We start from the raw sequence: 24,851 nt of genomic DNA on the forward strand, positions 1-24,851 counted from the left end.
TGAAGAATCAGATCATTTTTTTTTGTGTTGGGGCGGGTATGACAGCGCCTCCAGATCAACCAAGCCTATGCAACTCGCAAGCACGTCTCTTACCACAGCAGCACAAGAACGCAAATACAATGCTCTGTGCCGATTGTGCCTTACCTATCCATCACTGTGCTGCCTGTCCTGCTTCCCACTTCGTCACTCATCCTGGGACACCCCAGGCTGGTACAAAATGGCCCCTATGCCTTCTGGCCATCAGGGCTCATGCTCCAATTGGAGAATCACTGCCAGCATACCTCTAACCTTCTTTCTAACCTTCTCAACATGGACAACCTGGACAGCCTGGCACCCTCTACACCGTCCTGGGGACATGACGATTGATCTGTTGCCGGGTCCCTCTCGGTAGCAGAACACAAAGCCTTGGAATCCCAAGGAATAATAATATATATAATAATAATAATTTCATTTTTTCACATTTCATTGTCCCAGCTGTCTCCATCAAGATAGATCAACAGAATTGGCACACAGCCAATGTAAATGGCCCACAGCCAGGCTATATCACTAATAAGCAGTAATATATCCAGTGAAATAATAAAAAATACATTTTTTGGAAAGTCTGATGATGCCCAATGCAACATTGATGTTTTCCTATTCAAAACATACAAAATACAAAAATTCAAAATTACATTGCACACTACAGTATAAAAAAAGCTGTGTGCTCACATTCACTAATATTAGTGCACATTATCTCACCTGTTTAATAACTATTTTACCTGCTCTTGCACGCCCTCTAGTGTCCAACACCGTCATTGTCACTAGGGGCGAAAATCCCTCATTGTTGGGGGGGACATTAGACAGTAAAATTTTCAGGAGTAATTCGTGAGGGGGGCATTTAAAAGCTTTTTTCATGTCTCCTATAATATAAACACATCACGCTGCTTACGCTAACAGTATATGTTGTCTATGTGAAACATTTCGGACTTCGCACAAAGGAGCTGAACTGCAGTTTTACGTGTCCTGTGTTGTGTTTGTTGAACAAGTGTAGTGACCAATAACCAGTTTTAATGCATTAAAAACTCACCAGGCAACTATATACAGGCCGTTCTGCTCTGCACCTCGTAGCACAACTTGTATTGTGCGTTCAACAAACATGAATATATTGTTCAAATAAAAATATTTTGTGGTTTATCGGGTTTTGGAGGGACATGTCCCCTCTGTTCTCCCCGGGATTTTCGGCGCTGTGTACCTCATTAATATTAGAAAGGAGCGTTGATCTGGTGCAGTTCTCTCTTGGAGCCATACGCGGCAGTAGCGAGCTGAGCGTCCTGCGGCCTGCCGACGACCAGGCGGGGAAGAAGGCGGGCCCGCGGTTACCATGGAACTGGTCGTCCTGGTCGGCGGGGATGAAGAAGGAGGAGAAGACTTGCTGCAAGACTGGAGGATGACGGGGGTGTGATAATTCTCAGAAACGTGTTTTAGTAAATCACCTCGCTTTTCATGGTGAGTGCAGGGAGCAAAGTGAGCAGAGATGGTACGTAAACAGGTCACGTCGACTGTTTCCAGCTTTATCAGATCTTTGGGTGTGTGTGTGTGTGTGTGTGTGTGTGTGTGTGTGTGTGTGTGTGTGTGTGTGTGTGTGTGTGTCGCTATTCCCCGACAATTAAGCACAATACATTTAAATGAAGTAGATGAATAGTTACATACTCATCAAGAAGAAAAGATGATTGCAGCTGTTGATGCTCCAGGAAACTCATCTTTTATCATCAGGTCTTTTATCATCAGGTTGAGCAGATTTATTTTTATTTATTTTTCGTAAGCTTATACATTATGAATTAGCAGATCTTATTCCAAATAAAGAAATTTTCTGCTCAGTTTAGAATTTATTTGCATGCACCAACATTTATCTATGCTGTGGTCTCACACTCGGCATCCTAGGATGCTTTATTCACAATTCTGAATCATTAAAATCAATTGCTTGGAAAATTCATAGATCAGTTTTTTTTGCAGGCTCAACATTATTACAACTGATTTTGCTGCATCACATACACTTTCTAAAATTCGAAATCATTTTTGTCTTCAAAATCAAATTGTCCTTGCTTTTAGGGATGAAGAATTGATATTATACAAACACACACACACAGCATATATCAACTGTTTTGCTGTTTGTTCTTTTTGTCGGGTGTCTGATCCTGGTGAATATGAAATAAATGTGTTCATGTGTTAAATAAAAGTTTGGGCCAGTGGTTAAAAATGATGTTAGATTTTCTTTAACAAGTTCAGGTTTTTTTTTTTTACATGGTCTTCAGGGTTGGAACAACAAATTCCCAATAGTTAATTAGCAAACCAGGACTATTATTGTTGCCATCTAATTCCCTGTTTTCCCATGTAGGTGTTACCCATGTGGACCCTGTCCCTCCCTCTTCCCGCTGTTATTTTAATAGCTATTGGCTTGTACATGCTCTTCCTTGCTGGTGTCCTGTGGTGCAGACATTGCCTGAAGGTATAGTTCTCTGCTCTGGCGCGGAATTTACTGTGAACCGTACAGGAAGTAGTGCTGCACGTGTTCACCGCAAGCCCAAATCCATCCTCCAGGTTCAGTGTTCACCGCAGTGTGCGACCTGCTGTCCAGACGTCTCGCCGTGCAAGTACTGCTTAGTGTGTGCAGAGTCATGTGACTGCCGCCTTCCGTCCGTTCACTCATGCCTGGACCGCGCCTGTCCCTCTCCCTCCGTGAGTTTGGTTTCTTTCCGTTTGCTGCACTGTTATTTGTTACTCTGGGCCTGAGCACATTTGGAGGGTGATCATGAAATGTCATTATCGGATCATTTAGTAATTATTTAGTAATTAGGCGCCCAAATATTCAGCTTTTTGGGTTCAATCCCAACTTGTATATATTAACATAAAAGTCGATTAGTTTAATTATCGCTGTTTTTCTGTATCTGTGTGTCTGACCAACTGCACAAGGTTGCTGATCACTTGATGCACATGGCATAGGAACAAAAAAGAGAGAAGGAAAGAAGGACATGGTTTGTGTATCTGTCCATGATGACCCTTTATGTTAACCCTTTGTGTTAAGCCACGCCCTCGCCTCATCCGGACAGGAGGTGTGGGGGAGCATATACAGCCTCATTTTGAAGATATTCTCATTTGGTCTTTTAGAGAGCTCGATATAATCATCACAATCAATGACCAAGAAATACTTAAACCCACCTGACTGACCTGTACCCAATTCATTTTTAGTAAATAAGTAAGATCAAACATCTTAAAACATGCAGTGCTCGCCATTGGTGGACCATCTTGAACATTGCGCATGCTCTAACTCTGTAAGCTTTTCTACACCAGGCCCTGTGTGTTCAGGAATACTTGATTTCACGTTGTAAATCCTTTTCCCTTCTGGATTATCTGCAGTGCACCATGTGGGACTGCGCCTGCACCTGCCAGCCACCCCAATGCGACTCGGTCAACTGCCTCTGTTTTGAGATCAGGTTTCGATGAGAACGAAGAGAGGGACGAGGACGCTGCTTCAAATCACTTCTGCCATTAAATTTTATATAATGCTTTGTGGTTGTGGTGTTTCCTGTAGTAAGTATTTTGTAGGGTGTCTATAGGAAGCCTTGTTTTATATGATCATTTTCTGTTTTTATAGCCATGTTTTTTCTAATAAAAAATATTTTTGTTACTTTTAAAACAATTTTTACTTCACACTTGCTCTTATTATTCAGTACACAGCAACAACATGAAACACTGATGGATGGTAGTAGCCTAGTGGGCAACACACCTGCCTATGAACCAGAAGACCACAAAGTCCCAGGTTCAAACCCCACTTACTACCATTGTGTCCCTGAGCAAGACACATAACCCTGAGTGTCTCCAGGGAGACTGTCCCTGTAACTACTGATTGTAAGGTGCTCTGGATAAGGGCTTTAAGGGCAATACATTTATTAAAAATATATTTATTTTTAAATGATTCAATGATGGATACAATGCTTTCTACCTGACTAGTGTGGTAACTGTGTTTATAGGCAGATTTAATATTGCTTGTCTTCTATTAATTAACATTGCTCAGAATGCAAGGTACTTTCACTGTATAATAAATTATATGATTCTGTAAATCCTGTTTGACAGCAGCATAGTCTGGTTTTGGTAAGAACTCTCACACCAACTTGATTCCTAAATATGCAAAACCCAAGTTTGTAATATGTTTGCATTTCCCACGTACCTCACTCATTCGCTCATTTTCAGCAACCTCTCGGCTGACAGTGGAGTCGAAGGCAGGCCCAGCCCTAACAAATCTATCGATACTTATTTTCTTGAGGGAGCCAGGCAGGGTCACAAAGAAAGTTTTACGCTGCTTTATTAAAAGCACCAATACACGTGTAGGAACAGGCTTTGCTAATTCATGTGAGATTTTTCTTTTCATATCAAGACACATTAATTAATTAATGGTTTTAAGAGTAGTGGAATGTTACACTTGGATGGTGCCCTTAGTGCTAACACTTCTACTAGTAGTAGATTGCTGGAATTGGTTCCGAGATGTCCACTGAAAGGTTTAAATGAACAATAACTTTGATTATAATAAAAACCAAACATGCAAATGTATTCAGATTTATTCAAAATGTATTAAAAGTGCGATGACAGCTGCTGAAACATCACGGAGTCACATATGAATGGTTGCGGACTTGCGGATCGTTTCATTTATAAACTGGATGTAGCTGGAAACACGAGTATAGACTCCAGGAATTGCCTTTATTGCACAGCCATCTCCCAAACTCACAATGCCTATTTGGACAAATTTATCAAACGCCCGGCAAACAAGAGGCCCTCCAGAGTCATCCTGTGAGAATATGAACACACAGATCAAAATTATCAAAAATATGTATGTTACAGCATATTACCGGCACACTGTCTATTTGCTGACGCGTATCTTTTTACTCAACTGGTTAAACATAACAACTCAAATCCAAATAAGACATCAACATTCAGAATAATTAACATGCACTTTCAAATGGACCATAACTGGAAAACGTGGTGCAGCCCAGGTTCAGGCTTCATTTACAGATCTTTATGAACAAAATCAGTCTGGGATTCATCCCTAGCAAAACAGTCACACTGAAAACTACTTACTGGTGGCAGCTAGTTCTGGTTTGTAGCCATATTAACCTGAAAGGAGTCTCATAAAATGTTCCTGTATAGATCAACATCCAGGGCCAGCCTTTCTGAACATTGGACAATTTGGTGCCGAGAATGGGAGCTCGGATCCCCTTTCTGACAGGCTGCCACCGGCTATATTCAACACTGAACGCCACCTAACTCCACCCCATAAACTGTATCAGAAGAAAAAGTAAAAAGACTTAATGACTGGGCAGCACCCTCCAATAACCCTGCAGTAACCCTCTAATCTAAGAAATGGATGTGATATTCCTCCTTTCCACAGACAATTTCTCCATAAATAAGGAGATGGACACTGAAGGACTTTGACGTGCACCTTCTACATCATTTTTATTTGAGGACACATGGCTACAGAAGCACTGAGATACAAAAAAAGTGCTCTGAGGGTGGAAATATATGCAAAATACAAACAGAGGCACTCCACGAAAAAAAACATTTTTGTAATTTGATTTTTTTTTTTTTGTAATTTGAGGGCAAACATGCATGTAGTTCAGAAGTCAGAACAAAGAACGTATCTGTCACCTTGCAAGCATCCTTTCCACCCTCCAGGACACCAGCACACAGCATGCTAGAAGTGATGGTGATATCCGCATAGCTGTTTTTACAGAAGACGTTATCCAGAAGAGAGAGTTTCACCTGCTGCAATGTCTGATTCCCACCTAATGGTGCTGAAGGAGAGACAAAGACACAGCTAGAGCAGATGAATGTGATGGTTCTTCTCGCAGGTATTTACACTTACTGTCCTTTCCCACGAAGCCCCAGCCAGTAACCCAGCATTCTGAGTCTTTGTTGAACTGGTCTGTGGCTCTTGGTAGCTGGACAGGGGACACCAGTTTGGAGAACTCAACGCGTTGAGCTATCTGCAGTAGGGCGATGTCGTGATTGGGCAGATTATAATCTGGATGAAGCACAACTTGTTTGATGGCGCATGAAAAGCCTGAGTTCTTCAGGCTGTGGGCTCCGAGCTGGACCGTGACAAGCTGTGGGTTCTGTGAGAAGCTGAAAGAGAACATGAAGCGGTATGAAGATCTCAGGTAACTACAGGCACCAAGATAAATATAAATCCACACTTACTGTAGACAATGAGCTGCAGTAAGAACCCATTCATCACTGAGGAGAGAACCTCCACAGTTCACCTGATTCTTTCCTGAGACCTTCACATGGACCATCCAAGGCCACTGGCCAACTGGAGCATCTTCTCCACCAACTATGGAGGTTCGCAGCGGGGCATGAATGAACGCTGACAACAGTTAGGGCAGAAACAGCCTCAGAAATAGCATGCATACATGGCAACAAGATGTAAAATACAGACATAATAGTTTATGGTGTTAGAACTTAAAAAGAACCATATCCTGATATTTCAGATGATATTGCCCACCTTGAACTCCATCCAGTAACAGTGATACACACAGCCAAATGCACATCATATCTGACAAGAATTCCTTCTGCCCCTCCACCCGCCCTACAGCGATTTACTGCCGAGAATGCTGCATCTGCAGCTTGTATAAAAGCGATTCGTGGAGGTAATCTGATGAAAAGTGAAGCTTATCCTCATGCTCCATCTTGCTGGTTTTTGCTGTGTGGTTTCAGACATCGTTTCATGAGGAAGATGCTGTTTCTGCACCTGATTCAATGATAGTTTCTGATGTTTCAGCAATTGCTCAATCAAACATGTCATGTTTTCCATCCTCAGGCAAACTTCACCTTCAAACACCATCTGTTTCACGGTTAGTCAAATATTCTAGTGAAGTGAAGGTAAAGAGGCCTTTTTACCAATTTATGATGGCAGAGAGAAAATGTTTGAAAGTTCAAGTTGAGTGGCCGGGCAGTGGTGGCCTAGCAGGTAAGAAAGTGAACCCGTAATCATAAGGTTGTGGGTTCGAATCCTGCCCCGCCAAGGTGCCACTGAGCAAAGCACTGTCCCCACACGCTGCTCCCCGGGCGCCTGTCATGGCTGCACACTGTTCACCAAGGGTGATGGTTAAATACAGAGGACAGAGGGAATTAGATGGCAACGGTAATAGTTCTGGTTTGCTAATTAATTTCGTTGTGTCTGCTGTGCTGCAACTTCACTTTCAAGTTCAAATGAGGTTTCTTATCATTTAATACATGTTAGATAGTGAATTGAAACAACCTTTCTCTGGAAGTGCAAACACATGGGACACAGGCAGTGCAAGAACAACATTCTGGACGAATTTGCTGCCATTTACATCTGCAGGAAAACGTCTGTGTAGAATTATGATATCTGCACAGGAGCAGCTGACAGCTGATCCCCGACAGCAGGCGGAACGTTTCTCACCGCGTTTGTGTGGCGGGATTATTTTGATGTTGCACCTAGTTCGTCCGTCTCCTGAACTCCGGAGAGTTTTTAGGGAAATGAGAGTGGTTTCGGAAATAAAGTGACAACGGGCCGCCAGAATGTAAAGTTGGTGCAACATGTAAATATGACAGATTGCAGGAATAATAATAATAATAATAATCCGGTTTGATCCGTAACCATCATGGACGCGAGTACTAATCCAGCGGTGATCAACGCGACTGATGGCGACCTGGTCCCCACGCCTGACGACCGAGGTCTGACTTTAATCTGGTCACGTCGCTGCTGCTGTCCTGTTTGTGGAATATCATGTAGCTTTCGTTCATTCTGTAGGTTCTCCGAAGACGAGGAACCTGCTGGGATTCGGGTGAGTGTCGGGAGATCCTGCCGAGTGTCCTGCCGTGGGAGATCGTGGGATTAATCTCGCTCCCTCTCCTCGCAGATTGCTGGGACTGTGTAATAACCTCGCCTACGTGGTGATGCTCAGTGCGGCCCATGACATTTTAAAGAAGCAGGGGGCAGAGAACAGGACCTTATCGGTGAGTCGATTCGCTGCTGGATGCGGCTGCTCCGGTCCTGCTGCATTAATCCTCTGGTGTCTGCCGCTTTTCTCACCAGGATTCAGCCACAGAAAACGCCTCCCTCCCCCAGCACAACAGCAGTGGGCCCTATGACTGCAACCCTGTCTCTACTGCGGTATTCTAGTACCTGAAACCAAGAAAAGGCTTCATCTGTACACTTACTAACTTGGAACATTCCTGTGATCTTTAACATCCACTATAATATTAATGCATGGGACTTTCAAATGATTATTGTTATTCAACGTGTTCTAATTAAATTATTAAATCAGAATTTCACTGTGGGGGTGGGTTTTTTTCCTCTGTGTTGACAGGCAGTTCTTTTGGCTGACATCCTTCCTACCGTTCTTATTAAGATTTCTGCTCCCTTCTTCATTCACAAAGTGCCTTATGGGTAAGAGAGTTTGCCTGTGCCTCAAACCATCCGCATAAAACAGTCAGACTGTAGCCAAACAGATGTGTCTTATTCCACATCTGGCTTAGGCCTGTACTATCTGTGGTCCAGTTAGATGGAGGAAGACATTTATGTTCATCTCCCCTTGTTGTTTCAGGTTGCGTGTGCTGGTCTGTGTTGCCTCGGCAGCAGTCAGCTTTTTGCTGGTGTCGTTCTCTGGCTCTGTGTGGATGAGTTTAATGGGTAAAATGTCACTGTGTTGATCACTGCATTAGTAGTATGTTCTGTAGAGAACCGGCGAACCTACAGAATGGCGTGGGGACCAGGTCGCCATCAGCCGCTTTGATCTCTGCTGATCACTGATCACTGCTGCATTGTTATCTGATGTTATTTTTCAAACTGGCACATTTTATGTGTTTAAACTGGAGTTGGATTAAACGGTTTGGATCATGATTTGGATCAGTACCGCAGTTGCTGTGAGTTTCTAGAAATATGGTTTCTCCTGATAACCTAGAATCTGTAACCACAGAGCTGACAAGTCACTTTTCTACCATTTCCATGATAAGAGTAGTTATGTCAAGTGTTGTGTTGCATTAAATTTCACATCAGATGAGGCAGCGTCAACACTCTTGATTGCGTGTGTATGTGTGTGTTTTTCAGGTGTGGTCTTTGCCAGTGTGAGCTCAGGACTGGGGGAACTCTCCTTTCTCTCGATCATGGTCTTCTTCAGCTGGTACAGAGTTTTGTACTTCTATTTTCTTTTTCCAGGCTTGTAGAACCATTTGTATTGCAGGGTGATTCAACTTGAGACACAAACAAGCATAAACAGGAATAGGGAAGAAGAAGTCCAGACATTGGATCTTGGTCAGGTGATTGCCTACAATATACTGATGTGTGTGGCAGGTTGCATTATTCTGTCAGGAAAGTGCACCCATAACTCATCCCAAGGACAAGAGTGAGGAGGATTTGTGGTTTTTAGAAATGGGGAACACAACCTGTCAGCACATGTTTGTGCTTGAACGAACATTAAAGGTTTTGTGATTTTTTTTGGCTTTTATATAGATCTTAGAATTACAGCCACTTTTAGCCAGTCCCACAATGAGATTCCCCAGGACGCGCAGTTTCGGTGTCTGTAGCTTTAAATGATAATGAAAAGGAGAGAGGCGGGACGACGAGGAGAGCGGCCTATAGAAGTTGAGGGGACAGTCATAGAAATTACGCCATTTAACACCATTGTTTGGTGCAGACAGGAAGTTGTGGCAATGTTGTATGAGGAAGTGAGAATAAATAGACAAAATTGGTTCTCAGGACATAAATGCTTGTGATTTCTTGCTTGTGTCTTTCATAAGGTTTCTTTTTCTCTTTCCCTCACTAGATTTAATCAATTGCACTTTTTAGAGTGTACATTGGAACAAAGCACATGCCACACGACACTAAAAAAACTCCCTGAGCAGAGAAATGGGAAGAAAGCTTGAGACAAACCAAGGCATCCTGATCCGCCATATCCAAAGTGTGATGAATTAATGCTTCCATTGTGGTCTTCTACGTGAAAGTCCTTTGCAAACTCTTGTAGATTGGGTGGAACCAAACTTTTTGACAAATTCTGTACAAGTGAGTTTAAGATACACTTTTCACAGTTTCTTGGGAGTTTCTAAAGAAAAACTGAATTATGCAGGGAAACAAAAGAGTAAATGTTTCCTGATTATCATTCGTTACTCAGGTGATACCTCTGTCATTCTTTAATTCACTTTTCATTTGCGCTGATTCTTTAGTATAAAATAATTGGAGAAACAGGGATAAAAGTGCTCTTGTCTTGGAGGTGGTCTAGCAAAAGTGCCTACAAGATGTAAGTCATACATGTTTTTTGGATGCATGGAAATTAACAGTCAGAAATTAATTGATCATTTACAGCAACTACAAAATTGCACCAGAGGGCACAGAATTCTCTCCCTTCCCCTTTACCCTCCAGTATGTGTTAATACCAAATGTTCTGCAGATAGCACACTGTATACCATTTTTTCAAATCAACAAACTCCCCTCTCAAGGAAAATACTACCAGTTGTTCTACTGTCCTTGACTCCCTTAACTCAGTGCCTTAAGTAATCTAAAGCGGCTTTTATTGCAGTCTTCAAGTTGTCATGTTGTTGTGCAAACCTGAGTGTCTCCAGGGGGGGACTGTCCCTGTAAATAAGGATTGTAAGTCGCTCTGGATAAGGGTGTCTGATAAATGCTGTAAATGTAAAATGTAAATGTCAATCACCGACAATTGGCTCCCATTCATTTGTAAATGGTTGGCCCATTGGAATGTGTCACTCCCCATCCCCCATTACCTGAAGAACCCATTACCAGTGAGGCCTGGCACATTTGCATTTTTTTTTTATTCAGGATGGCTCAAATCCAAGGCAGGCCAAACCTCTGTGTATGACATGGAAAGCTTCCATATCTATACAAAATATCCCACACACTGACTGACCTGCAAATATGATAGACTCACATTCACAAAATATACGGAAACACAAGTCTTTGAGTGTTTCAAACTATGCAGCGTTTGCATCCCACCATCATCCCTGCAATTGGTGCAAGTGAGTTTGTAACACTTTGCACAAGTAAACCTGTTACGATTTCTGTTGCAGTTTTCTTGTACCTGGCACTGAGTTGTCCATACAAGTCCTGGCACAGCAGCAGCCTTCCTCTCTGTCTCCATTGGCTTTTCTTGCATAAATCAGCAATGGCGTTCCTTGGTTAGAAGAATCTTCTTTTGTCTTCCCACCCCCCTGTACATGCCTTGTACAGAACGTAGGAATTGGCCACCACCAGGTCCAGCATGTTGGACCTGGCTACTGACAAACTACTGACAAACACCTCGGGACTCTCACCAGGAAATAAAAACTCTGTAAATCTAGTGCTAGATTACTTTAGGCATGGCTGTGGTATGGTAACGGGTCCAAACAAGCCACAAAGATGCCAAGAGTTTACGCTGCTGCCGAGGCTTTGGCTCTGCTACAAAACATGGACTCCGTTGATTCGGATGGCAGGGAAGCATCCATTCACTTGCAAGAGAGTTCAGACTCTGACGTGTCTTCAGGTGATGAGATGTGTTCCGGGTTAGAGAGTAGAACTCCGAAGAAGAAAGGTCGGCTGGAGACACAGCCCTCACAGAAAGACTCCAAATATGAGATGGCAAAAGATGGCACAGTGTGTGTTGAAGAACAAGTAGGGAGGCCACTCCCTCACAGCCAACTAGAAACATATACATTTGATGGAGAGCCAACAGAAGAAGTCAGAAGAACTGTCAAAAGTCGCTTGCAAAGCTTCTTGTTTTTGATGAGTTGGGACATCCTTCACACTATAAGAAAATGTACAGTTGAGCATGGCCGCAAGATGGGAGGCAGGTTGGGACATGTCTGTCTATGAACCGATAGCCTCCAAATTGCCACATTTGCAGAAAAAAAAAAGACAACCGTTCACACGTGATTAAGGATATTAGTTCAAATAACCAGGCCAAATGGCCCCTCTCTGATATAGCTAGGGGGATAGGGCCATATAGGAGTTCTAGTTCTTTGGTATCTCTAGGCGGAGAGATTTTTTTCCATGGACCAGACTGAAGTGCATCTGATACTGAATGAGTGTTATTCAGACAATTGCCATTGTTTTATTATCAACACTCCTCATGAATATCTTTGACTGCCAAGAAAGGGTTTAGAACTGTCAATTTTCTCCCATTTCTCCCAACTAACTAACTAACCCCCTCTTTGGCGATTTATTACATATACAATCAAACCTGTCAGATGACGCCAAGCCTAGGTGTATATGAAAAGGTCATGCTTCACAGAGGAATAACGTAGAGCCATGCTGTTTGTGTGAAGGTCGGCATTCTCTGGAGAACCCACAGTTTAATAAGGTGACTCAACGGCAAAGGCTGGATGTTCTGAAGGAAGGCAGTGTTGTTTCAGTGTTCGGCAGACAGAATCATCCCTCATTGTTGCATATGGACGAAAGACTACAATGATCAGTGAACAATACGTTTGTGTCATTAGAGCCATGCAGCCAAGATGGATGTGTGCACTATATTGTGCCTGTACAGGTCAGGGAAGCCAAGTCAGGGATCAAGCTAATACATACTTATGTATTCTTAGTCCCTGGGAGTACAGCCACGTTTTGTAAGCATCTCATGATGAATGTTTCAGGAGTCAAGACTATTATTCTCGTTCGTCCATAGACACAAATGTATGGAATTCACAATTTTTTTTACTTGAAGAACTTTGCCTGTGAGCACAAATAACATTCTCACCCAACAGTATCCAAAGCCTCGGGGCATTATTTAGAGGGCATTAAAATTCCTTAACTTCAGACAGAGGTGGAATTGTTGATAGACACCAATGCACAGAAGTGCCTGGAACTGTGGGAAGTTATCAAGAACCAAGGCGAAGGTACATATGCAGCCAAGACCTTATTGGGCTGGGTCGTTAATGGTCCACTGAGAGGTGGGGACAGGGTATTTGGTGAGTTGGATTGTCCTTAGTGTTACTGCCAATAGGATCTCAGTCGCCAAGCTTCTGGATGTGTCGATGGCCCAGTATAACCAGGTGAACCAATAGTGGAGCTATCATCATGAGCTTTATAAGTCTACAAAGGAAGTTTAAGAGGAAAATCACCAGTAATATACATCTTTCCTTTCAGAGGTTATCAGAAAGACCTATTCTCCATCATGGGGTGCACATCCCATTTAGAAACGCTTATCTTCTGTAGTTGTGTTTGACTGTAGTGCCATTTGAATTCTCTGAATTCTTACAAGTACATTGGTACTTACCAGGTTCAGACAGGAAAACGTAGCATTGGTTGCAGACCAAGGCACCCAAGTGAGGGTGTCTCCTGAGCACAGAGACTTTTTATGGTTCTTGTGATAGCCTGATGGTGGTGAAAGAAAGGCTAAAGACCATAAGTGGATAAGACACCCAGACAAGAATGGGTTTATTTGTTTTGAACAGGCATTTGGACAGACCCATGTTGATGAAAGCCGAAGTGTCATGAAGATTTGGAAGTAGTTGTAATAAATGAACGCTTATTTCACAGTGGGGTTGTATACTGGGTAATTGTGGTGATTAGATATTCACAATTATGGGGTTGGGCTTTCCATTTTTTTCCACCCTAATCATAATATGACTGTTTTTATAATAATGACACCAAACCTTTGGCTGTTGAATTGACCTAATACGTTATACTGGGCTTTTAATGCAAGAAGTTCCTTTTGATTTACATAATTACTATCCATAAATGGTTCTTGCTCATAGGTCTTCACTTGTTCTGTATTTTCCAGTTGTTTGTTATATACTTTAAAACTCTGTTTTGTGTAACTAATGATATCTCCCCTAATATAAGCCTTAAATGCTTCTCATGTAACTGTTGCAGACATTTAATTTGTATTAAATGTAAAATAGTCACCTCTCTTCTAGCCTATTAATTACACAAATTCAGGGGTTTTCAACTATGTAGCTTGGAAGCGGAACCTATGGAATTTGTCTGCACTGTGAAGAAAATTGGTGTGTTGTCTGGAAGCAAAATGCTACTGTACCAGCTGTTTCCAATTCCAGACAATAAAGTGCTTCACATTAAAATCTAGTATATTTTAGATTAGGTTTGATGTGAGTTTGATGAATGCTCTGTTTGATCAGGGTTGCGATATCTCCAGATTGCAATTCATTTTAAGTTGGGTTCATTCATTTGAATTCAGATTCAAATTAATACATTCAGCTTCAGTTTGAAAGTGAAGTGATTGTCATTGTGATGCACAGCACACGGTGACACAACTAAATGTGTCCGCTGCTTTTAACCCATCACCCTGAGTGAGCAGTGGGCAGCCACGACAGGCGCTCAGCAGTGTGTGGGGACGGTGCTTTGCTCAGTGGCACCTCAGTTGCGCCTTGGCGGATCGGGATTCGAACTGGCAACCTTCTGATTACGGGGCCGCTTCCTTAACCGCTAGGCCACCACTGCCCCAATGTACAATTGAACAATGTAAATTCTGTTTATGTAAATTCTGATTATGCAGATTGTCTCTGATTCAAATATGGTCAATTCATATTCAGTTTCTACTGGCTCAAACCTCAGCCCATAGGCAGCCCTCTGTCAGCTGATGCAGAAATTCTATTCTCTCCCCTGCTGCAGGCACGTGTTGAACGGATGGGGTTTTGGTACAGGTGCTGCAGGAGTGGGCGGAGCTCTGCTCTACTCTTTGTTCACACAAGTAGGCCTGTCGCCGCAGGTGACCCTCCTGACCATGCTGGTTTTTCCTGTTGTAATGGCACTCAGGTCAGTCATCGATCACTTGGGTCAGTGAACGATTTTCTTCTCCTGTAGCAAAACTGCATGTCTGATTCTCTGTTTGTCTGAACATGTCCTGTCTCTCAGTTACTTCCTGTGTCTGGAGTTCCCTACTTCGTTTCCACAGTTCCGGGAAGGGGGCGGTCTGTCTGCCGGATCTGAGCGACAACCCTTAATGATTGAGGATGTAGAGGAAGAAGAGGGACCAGGACAAGGTGAGGGGCTGCTGTGTTAATGAGTAAATACATTTTTACCAAACCACAGGCTGACATTGCATCGAGAGAAAATGAACTTGTTAAACCTTGTAGAATGTGATCATACTAAACACTATAAAAACGAATTACGGTATTTAAGTAGAGGTCAGAGGTTGCTTCTAGTTCCTCTCCAAGCCATTTATGTTTTGTGACAGATGTGCAGGGTTGAGCATATTCAGGCGACATATCTAAGATGTGCAATCAGTGGCCAATCAGACAGAGGTAAGGGGGCGGGAAAACAGATCCAGATCGCCCCGCCTGCAAATGTGTGTTGTGTTTCATGAATGTACGTTTATAAAGATGCATCTGGAATAAATCTGCTTTGGGTTTAGATAGAGGAGGTGGATCGAAGCTGCTGTATGGAACTATCACAACATGAATTAGACATAAAGCAGCAGTCCAAGCGCCGCAGCACACCTCACGTTAGAGCTGTAAAACTTGCTGGGTTCGGGTTGGGGTCGAGCTGGTGCGGTAAATGAGCGGTCCACAAACGCGCTAAAAGTGTTTCACATGTTGTAAATTAGTTTTAATAAATGTTAATTTGACCGGTCGCATGTCTAATTTAAAAATGTTTTCTGTGGACTTTCTGTCTGAGAAACTAAAGTAAGATATATATTTTTAAGTTTTCTATTTTGTATTTTCATTGGATCATTTATTTAAGCAAATAGGTTTGAATAAACCTTAGTGTTGTAGTGTCTTTTAGTCAGTGGCTACTAATCACTTCCTAGTTTACTTTGGAGTACTGTAGTTGATACCTACTGACCTTTCCTGCTATGGCTGTAGTATCTAAGTAGGTGAGATACAAGCAGGGATGGATTACTGAACAGGCTGAGGGAAGGAGGCTCTGACCCAAGATTTAATGGTACATGTCCCCATCCGTCCTCCCTTTGTGGAGCAGTTGTCCCCTTGGCAGAAAAACACTCCAAAGGATAATGTGTCCACCTCCATATCTGATGCTGGGGACAGTTTTCTTGAAGTCACAAGCAGCATTCCTCCTCCTCCAAACACAGCGAGTTGAGTTGATGCCAAAAAGCTTGATTCACCCAGTCCTCCTCTGAATCATTCAGGTGTTCAGTGGTGAACCAGTACATGAGCAGGGGGACCTTGCGGGCTGCAGGATTTCAGTGCTTCACGGCGTCGTGGTGGGGCAGTGGTGGCCTAGCGGTTAAGGAAGCGGTCCCGTAATCAGAAGGTTGCCGGTTCAAATCCCGATCTGTCAAGGTGCCACTGAGCAAAGCACTGTCCCCACACACTGCTCCCTGGGCGCCTGTCATGGCTGCCCACTGTTCACTCAGGGTGATGGGTTAAATGCAGAGGACAAATTTCACTGTGTGCAGTGCTGCTGTGTATCACATGTGACAATCACTTCACTTACCAACTGTTTTCTTGGTGAACGTGGTGCCAGCTCTCTTGAGATCATTGACAAGTTCCTCCTGAGTCGTTCTGAGCTGGTTCCACACCGTTGTCATGATCTTTGAAAGGTCAGAACTTGTGTGGAGCTCCAGATCGAGGAAGATAATCAGTTATTTTATGGTTCTTCCATCTGTGAACAATCACCCAGCTGTTTGGTGATGATCTTGTTGCCCATTTCATCCTTGTTCAGGTCCACAATCTTGTCCCTGACATCCTTGGAAATCTTTTTAGTCTCGGCCATGGTGTAGAGTTTGGAATTTGGATAGATGGATTGTTTATAACAGGTAACAAGTTGAGAAGTCTCCAAAATACAACTGGGAGCCAGAAATCTTGCTGATTGATGGGGGATATAGTTATTATATAGTTAAGTTCTCTTTATTTCACATTTCAAGAAGAATTAGCGGCTCCCAGTGCTTTCTCTTTTGTGGAATCTGGGTCCAAATGGCTCTTAAAGTTAAAAGTTGCCGACCCCCGGCCTAACCCTTCCCAGCAGTGAAGCAACTCGTAGTAGGCTTAACACGTGCTGTGAAGCTTAATTAAATGTGTGAGTAAAAAAAAGTTAATGTGGCTTATCGCAACTTACGCTGCAATGGCCATGTTTGACGTGTAGTCTGTGACTGTGCGCATTTTGTTGTGTCACTGTGTGCTGTGCTTCTCAATAACAATCACTTTACTTTTCTTGGTCAGCTACCTGACTAAGGCCCCTCTCCCTGATCGCACCTCTCAAGCTCCATCAGGTTGGATGGGAAGCGTCAATGCAGCCATTTTAAGATCCCTCCAGAGATGTTCAGTTGTATTCAAGTCTGGGCTCTGGCTGGGCCACACTAGGACATTCACAGACTGATCCTGTTTCAAGGATGATCAGGGGAAACAGGATGCACTTCATGGCAAAGGCTGGGAACACTTATATACAGTACAGGCCAAAGTTTGGACCCACCTTCTCATTCAATCTGTTTTCGTTATTTTCATGACCATTTACGTTGGTAGATTCTCACGGAAGGCATCAAAACTATTAATGAACACATGTGGAGTTATGTACTTCTGTACATCTGATTTCTCTCTTTTTTTTTTTAATAAATTTGCAAAAACCTCAAGTAAAGATTTTTAACGTCATTGGGGGGTGTTGTGAGTAGAAATCTAAATAAATGTCTTTTTCTCCCCACAGAATACACTGTGAATATGTTCTGGATGCATTGCATGATTTAATCCCCATCTGCTAATCTCTTCTGCTCTCATAATCTAAATAAAAAAACCCAAAAGCTTCAGAACCAGTGGGTTGCATTCTGTGTGAAGCATTGGGTCTGACATTATGTGGACTTTTTTTCTTTTTTGTTCTTGTTAGAGCCAAAGTACTCTGGAGTCTTGACCTTCAAAGAAAAGTTGCTTGTTCTCAAGGTGAGTTCTTTCCTTTCCTCCTTCTATCCCTGCTTCTCAGTGGTTTGCATTTTTCACTAATTGTGTTTGGTCCTCTAAGGAACTACTGAGGTTCATCGTTCCCCTGGGCCTGGTCTACTTTGCAGAGTATTTCATTAACCAGGGCCTGGTAGATATTTTAATTGCCTTTACACCTTCTCTGAGTCTAATTCCCAGTTCATGCATCTTTGGAATATTCACCTTTGTTATTTACCTCTCCTCCAATTCACCCTCTCAGCTGGAGCTGCTGTATTTCCCAGACTTTTTCCTGTCCCACGCTGAGCAGTACAGATGGTATGGATGTTTTAAATCCTCTGCAGGCAACAAGCGTCTGCACAGCACAGACACTCTCTGTCTCTCTCAGGTACCAGGTTTTGTACCAGGTTGGTGTGCTGGTCTCCCGCTCGTCTCTCTGCTGCATAAAGATCCGAAAAATCTGGCTCCTGGTTTGTCTGCAGGTAAGGGGACGTGCTGTAGAATGTTTTTAATTTTGTGTTGGAGTTTATTCAGTGTGCCTGTCCGCCTGTCCCCCCGTCCCCACCAGGTTGCGAATGCTGTTCTCCTGTTCCTGTCCGTCTACTGGCAACTCTTGCCCAGTGCATGGGCTGTGTTTGCTATCGTCTCATACGAAGGACTACTCGGGGGAGCTGCGTACATCAACACCTTCCACCTTATTCACGAGGAGGTCGGTGTCTGGTTGGTCAGAGCGCATGTCTCGGTTCCCCGCGTCTCCAGCTCACATCAGTGTTCTGCCTCTTTCAGATGGGCGACCGCCAGAAAGAGTTTGCTATGGCAGCCGCTAGCGTGGGAGACAGTCTGGGCATCGCCCTGTCCGCTGCTGCAGCCTTCCCCGTCCACAGATACTTTTGCTCCCTCTGACATCCAAACCCCAAAAGATCTTTTTTTTTTTACGACCAAAATCATTGAATGATATCAAGGGTTTATATATTGTAATGATATATCATTACAAATAATACAATGTTTTTTAATTCGAATAACAAAAAAAAAGTATTAGACAAATATGACTAACGGTTAGGGACAAACGTGCTGACATATTTATTGTTACTTTGAAAACATAGAGTGCATATTCAAAGCTGTTCATTTTTGTTATGTCTCACACTAAAATTGATTGATTATCTGAATATGGTCTTTTACAAAGGTGTTCTCTTAATGTATTAAAATAAAAAACAGACTTTCAAAAGAATTTAGACCCTTTTTCTTAGTTACAGCTATCTTCTAAAATCAGTCTTCTTGCCAGAATCTTTCAGGCTCGGCCTGAGTGGATAGGGAGCCTGTATGTCTACTGGGTTAAGGTCCAGACCTTTGGACCTTATCCCAAAGTTGTCCTGATGGCGTCCCTTTGTTTCCTTGGCGATATACTTAGGGTCATTAAATATTCCTGAACAGGCTAGAGAGCATAATCATTCACGAGCTGCATTTATCCAAAACAGACCAGTTAAATACAAATGATCTTTGCATCTTCTGCTGGAGGAGCTGAGAACTTCACAAGTACACAGTAAAATACATTCCATAGATTCCACGTGCATATATTCCAGCAATATGTCACCCTAGTGTCGTCATAGTGAATGTAATTTATTACACTACATCCAAAACAGAAAGCAGCATTTCTTCAAGGTTTTACTGGCTTCAGTGTAAAAAGAAACATAATGAGTATTTCTTTGATCATGTATTAAATACGTTTTGCGGTCCCTGTTACCAGTGAGCGTGCCTATTCTTAGCAACCGTTTCCAGGAAGTGGGAATGACTTGCATAGAGGCGCTGGGCTGAGTCGACATCCATCCAGCTAACCAAGCCGGCATCGTCTCCAGGGTGCAGTGGTAGTAAACTGACGCTGGTGCCTAAAAAAAACAAAAAAAAAAAGATATTTACTGATGACAGAACATATAAAATATCTGTCATGGTGTCTGTGACACTGGGAATAATAGTGGCCTGCTCCATAAGTAGCCGTTAAGGGGCAGTTTTTTTTCTGAATCGTCATTCCAACGCATATTATGGTCTGACGTTTCAGTTTTTACCAACCTGATCATTTTTGTGGCATTTAGATCACAGAAAAACAAACCTGGTTCATCGTGGAAGTTGACAGCGACAGTTTCCATCCAGGCATTATCTGTGTTTCGCGGGTCATCTACGTAACCTATATAAACCTGAAACGTAAATCATTGGTGGTGTGAGCCCTGGTTCCGACATGCTGAGCACCACTACAGTCCAGCGTGTCACCTGCAGTCCTGGTGAGCTGAACAGCTGGGAGATGTGCTGCTGTAACTGCTCCTTCTCCCGAGCAGAGGCTTCCAGAGAGTTCAGGGCTTCCTCGGAAAACTCCCTCTGTAGTGTGACGGAGACACGCTCCCCTGGGTCCACCATTCCCTACAAACCAAAACCAGCCCTCTCAGCTCTCTGCCATTTCCTAGACTTATCATGCTGAAATACCCGGTCAATAGACATACGCAAGCCTGATTGTTTTAGTCCGTAAGGGCAAAAGAGGTTGGGTGGAAAGATTGCTGCCGACACAACTGTGCGTCCAGAGGGTCAAAGGACGCAAACGCATCAATACAGAATACAAAAGGCTGGGGACAGTGTGGTCTGAAGAACACGGACTTCAATCTGTCGATCCTGAGAAATCTGGTGCTCCATGGGCAACAAAAGAAGGGGCTACACTAGTCTAGTAAACGTAATTCACTTTCACAACTCTTCCGACATTTAATGTGTCCTATAACTTGTAACGCCGTTATTACTCATGATCTAATCATTTCAATAAACAGGAAAAGCACAATCGTCCTTAAACAAATATTTTGCTGAAATGCCTTTTGCAGCATATAACTGCAGCATTCTGTCTTCTTGGGTACAGCAACTGTCCACAGCACTGGACATACCATGGGACCGAGCGGTGGTTCTACAGGTTATAGGTCACATTAAAAGTGGGAAGAGTTGATTGTGGTCGCGTTTTTTGCATCACACATTCAGGGTTGTTAGAGTGCTACTGCAAAAGGAAGAAGACAACTAACTCAATTTTGGATTGTGTCAGTTGTGAGTGGGAGTGTTGCTATGTACAAGACTAGCAGAACTATGGAATCAGATTCATAGGCAAACGTTTGAAAAAAAAAAAAAAAAAACTGTGCTAATATCAAACAAAAGTAATTTGAGATAAAATAAGGAAAGTTTTGTTGCCACTGAGCAAAGCACACTGGGGCCACACTGCTCCCTGGACACCCATGCTGCCCACTGCTCACCAAGGATGATTGTTAAAAGCAGAGGACACGTTGTGTCACCGTGTGCTGTGCTGTGCTGTGCTACAGTGTATCACAATGACAATCACTTCACTTTCACACCACTTGATTAATAATGATTAATGATGATTAATATTGACCCCCGGTATCGCCCACTCCCCACAGTCCTTCCTCATGATCGAGATGAACTGCAGTATGGGCAGCGCAGAGACAGGATGGTGGACCCGCTGCCCCTCTGAGTTGCGCTTCCATCTGAAACGGAGACACAGACTTCAGAACCTCGGAAATGGTACAAGGCGGGAGCTGCTGGAAAGAGTTTCATTCTGAAAGGACCTGGTTACGATAGGATCTGCTGCATGGTTGGGTCCCCACCGTCCCAGTAAACCCCTCCCATTCAAACCAGTTCGGCCATGAGGGTTACTGCATGTGAAATAGAGGATCGTCAGAGCGTTGCATACAGTACTAAATTGAGAAAAGTCTGGTGATGTGTTACACACAGTGGCCTGCCGTCCTCGACGCGGTAATCTCCCTCGTGACTCCTTCTGTCAACGGACCCGTCAAGACAGTTGAAAATGGGAGAGAACGATCTGCGGCGACAACAGATGTTTATGCTTACATAGGTTCATCCTTACACCATTATCATTCATGCTCTTTCATGCTTTTTTAGTTATCTCATAGCTCACCCAATTTCAGGGTCTGCCCAAACAGGCTTGGCCAAAACAGAGGGGGCGGTGTGCAGAACAGGCCCATATTCCGGCCAGGGCGCGTCCCAGTTCACCATGTCATCTGGAACCGGGAACCTGAGCACGTCTGATCCGGGGTAGACACGTCCCCGTGCCTTACTGTGCCGGATGGTTGACATGGCACACAGACTGTAGAAACTGGTACTGCTGGTTTTACTGAAGAGGACAATGACAGGTCAAGACGACAAGCCTGAACTCCAACAACTCCATGAATCAGCTGATAATGAAGTTATGAATTCATGTCAAGCACTTCATACGCATAAATCAAGCAGGCGCTCTATTTAACAACTGCATGCTGATGCACATCTTCTATGAATATTGTTTCAGTTCCACAGCAAAAAATAAAAATGAAGCTACGACTGCAAAGATTTTATAGCATTAACATAAGAAAAAAATCTAAATCTAGTTTACATTAGGATTTTTACATCTATCTTTTTGACGCTGTAAAGATAAGAGTAAGTGAGGATGAATGAGGAAGTTTGGGGTAACGGTACCAGGTTCCAGCTGCACGAACCGCGTCCGGGAAAGCCAGCAGCGCCAGTGCTGCGTGAACGGAGCGGACCCAGGTCGGTACACGCCCGAACATCTCTGCGCGCTTCCGCGCCGGGTGGGCGCCAGGTTGGACTCATCAGCCTCCTTTTAATGACAATTTTTTTCTGGACCGGCGGACATTAAAACGACCATTTTTAAAACTCTATTGCTAAAGGAGACCACAAGCACGTAAACAAGTGCGACGGGGTCGTAAGAAAAGTAAAAATAAGTTAGAAAGGAAAATATTTGCTTTGTACAGAAACCAATCTGGCAACAACAAAGCCATTTCCAGTGACGCGACACACACGTGACTTCTGCGAATCTCTCCGGTCGATAAATTGGAATTCTGTAAATATTCCTGCTTGGGTTATAATAAACGTCCAGTGGTTACCGTGACAACCATTCAAGAACAATGACCACGACAGAAGAAGCAAGTGAGACTGACATTCCACTTTACATCCTTGAACAACGGATCAAAACCCAATAGCGTCTCTCGAAACAAAGGGATTCCTGTCCTCGGCGCTGGAAATGTCCTGCTCCTGTCCTGCCAAATGTCACATACACCGATAGGCTGGCCAATTCAATACATGAATTGTGCAGAAAAGCTCAAATTTTTGTTCCATGTCACGGTACAGGGGACAAATGGTTTCCCAGAGCCCAATATCCCTTAGTTCGATCGTGTCACAAGCGATATCTGCTGGGGACTGTCCCCACCAGCACCGGAACGTAGAGAGTAGATGGGGGAAATACGTAATTGCATAGATATGTCAGACTAATTTGGCTCAAGCCTTTAGGGATTTACCAACAACATTGGAAACACCATCTGCAGTGGGTCTGGCAGCCATGTCCTAATCATGGACGCGTGAGTGAGTAGACATATTTTGGGGAAAAAATTAGGGACAAGAATAATGTTGCCAGGAACTGGCCATCCCTCCAAAATGCATGACATGACATGATGGAAATTGGTCTAGGAGGCTGCCAAGGGTCTACGTTTTACAGGTAAAAACATCTGTAAGATGTAGTCCCCTTGGCAGCCATCTTGACCAATTTTCAGGCCAATTCCAGGCCTGAAAGAGTTACATATCCAACATTTACCAGACGCCTTACAATTAATAGTTACAGGGACAGTCCCCCTGGAGACACTTAAGTGTCTTGCTCTAAGTGGGGTTTGAACCTGGGACTTTATGGTCTTCTGGTTCATAGTGAATGCGTTACATACTAGGCCACTACTACCCTAAGACTGAACTTTTTGACCACAATTCCCAAGAAGTTACATTTGGAGGAAAAACAACACCTTGCGTCATGGTGAAGCGTGTGATGATCTTGGGTGAATGCCTTTGTTTCCCTGCTGTTAACCTCTTGTGCTTGTGCTGGGGTGGTTGTAGCCTAGTGGGTAACACACTCGCCTATGAACCAGAAGACCCAGGTTCAAATCCCACTTGCTACCATTGTGTCCCTGAGCAAGACACTTAACCCTAAGTTGCTCTGGGGGGGGACTGTACCTGTAACTACTGATTGTAAGTCGCTCTGGATAAGGGTAATTGCCGTAAATGCCGTAATTGTAAATTGCCTGGTCCAAAAGGTGGCAGCTGAATAAAGGCTTCTCTGAGCTACTCCGCTGTGTCCAGTGTCTCTTTTCCCCCATCATGGAGTCCGTCGCTACATTATGTTGATACCTTACCATTTCTAGGCTTGTAACAAAAAAAAAAACCCAAATGTTTAATGGTGTTAAACATTGAGGTACTCCGATTGCAGGCATGCACGATCAGCACTCTTCCTACCCAGATGGGGATGTGGGAGACAATATGACTCAAATCAACCTAGTCTGTCCCTACATGAGTTCAATAAAATGAACATTTTGATTTTATTGTAAAAAAGGAAATGTCAAGTGCCGGTGGGTCTCTGGTTTGCAAGACGTGCAGACTGGGCAGGCAGCCATGTAGGTCCTGATGTTAGCCCTGATGGATGGCCACCTTAAGATCCGCCGAATGATTTCCAGCATGTGGGTCTGGCTCGGACAGGGTGGCTGCATTTGACATAAGCAGGAATAGTGGGTAGGGCTGCACGGTATAATGCAATATAAATTTGGCCAATGGGAGAGATTGTGATTATACTGGCCTACCACAGAAATATCCGCCCCTTGCGAAAATTACAAAGTCATGTCACTTGTGCAAAACCACGCCCCCTTGCAGCACAAGCCATTAGTTAGTGCACAGAGCGCACAGCAGGGTTTCTGCGGATCCTAAAAAAAGTCCTAAGTGGGACTTTTAAAGGTTTTAAAAATGACGCAGTGGACTTAAAACCTTAAATCTAGAGTTTAAATGTCTTAAAAATACCGCAGATCCAATAAATAAAATTAAACAAGCATTCAATCTGTCAGTAATCCGCCAGGGATTGTGTGTGTTAGTGTCCAATCCGTACCTCTTGCCCGATTGGGTCCTAGCCTGTTTGGAGCCAGCCCCAAAAAAATAATTGTGATTTTAAAAAA

General features: G+C 43.4%; 3 protein-coding genes across 3 annotated transcripts; 1 reads left to right on the plus strand and 2 right to left on the minus strand.

Moving 5' to 3' along the window:
• Nucleotides 1-4,574: 4,574 nt before the first annotated feature.
• LOC114794682 (tryptase-2-like) lies at nt 4,575-6,633 on the minus strand. The gene is made up of 5 exons (XM_028987400.1): nt 6,533-6,633; nt 6,229-6,394; nt 5,894-6,153; nt 5,677-5,822; nt 4,575-4,819 (listed from the first exon to the last, which is right to left on the minus strand). The coding sequence occupies exons 1-5, from the start codon at nt 6,579-6,581 to the stop codon at nt 4,643-4,645; spliced, it is 798 nt and encodes a 265-aa protein (XP_028843233.1). The 5' UTR covers nt 6,582-6,633; the 3' UTR covers nt 4,575-4,642.
• An 841-nt stretch (nt 6,634-7,474) lies between these two features.
• On the plus strand, nt 7,475-19,048 carry cln3 (CLN3 lysosomal/endosomal transmembrane protein, battenin). Its single transcript, XM_028986808.1, has 15 exons — nt 7,475-7,728; nt 7,805-7,838; nt 7,914-8,010; nt 8,090-8,167; nt 8,364-8,443; nt 8,601-8,686; nt 9,104-9,176; nt 14,609-14,752; nt 14,852-14,979; nt 17,774-17,826; nt 17,906-17,974; nt 18,083-18,138; nt 18,209-18,302; nt 18,389-18,529; nt 18,607-19,048. The coding sequence occupies exons 1-15, from the start codon at nt 7,656-7,658 to the stop codon at nt 18,721-18,723; spliced, it is 1,323 nt and encodes a 440-aa protein (XP_028842641.1). The 5' UTR covers nt 7,475-7,655; the 3' UTR covers nt 18,724-19,048.
• Nucleotides 18,877-22,424, minus strand: nudt9 (nudix (nucleoside diphosphate linked moiety X)-type motif 9). The gene is made up of 8 exons (XM_028986809.1): nt 22,327-22,424; nt 21,773-21,988; nt 21,587-21,676; nt 21,423-21,509; nt 21,230-21,341; nt 20,083-20,229; nt 19,925-20,009; nt 18,877-19,703 (listed from the first exon to the last, which is right to left on the minus strand). Exons 1-8 carry the CDS (start codon nt 22,416-22,418, stop codon nt 19,558-19,560), a joined length of 975 nt encoding a protein of 324 aa, XP_028842642.1. The 5' UTR covers nt 22,419-22,424; the 3' UTR covers nt 18,877-19,557.
• Between the last annotated feature and the right edge of the window lie 2,427 nt (nt 22,425-24,851).

Source organism: Denticeps clupeoides, chromosome 7 (assembly GCF_900700375.1).
Source record: "Denticeps clupeoides chromosome 7, fDenClu1.1, whole genome shotgun sequence".
NCBI classification, from domain to species: Eukaryota; Metazoa; Chordata; class Actinopteri; order Clupeiformes; family Denticipitidae; genus Denticeps; species Denticeps clupeoides.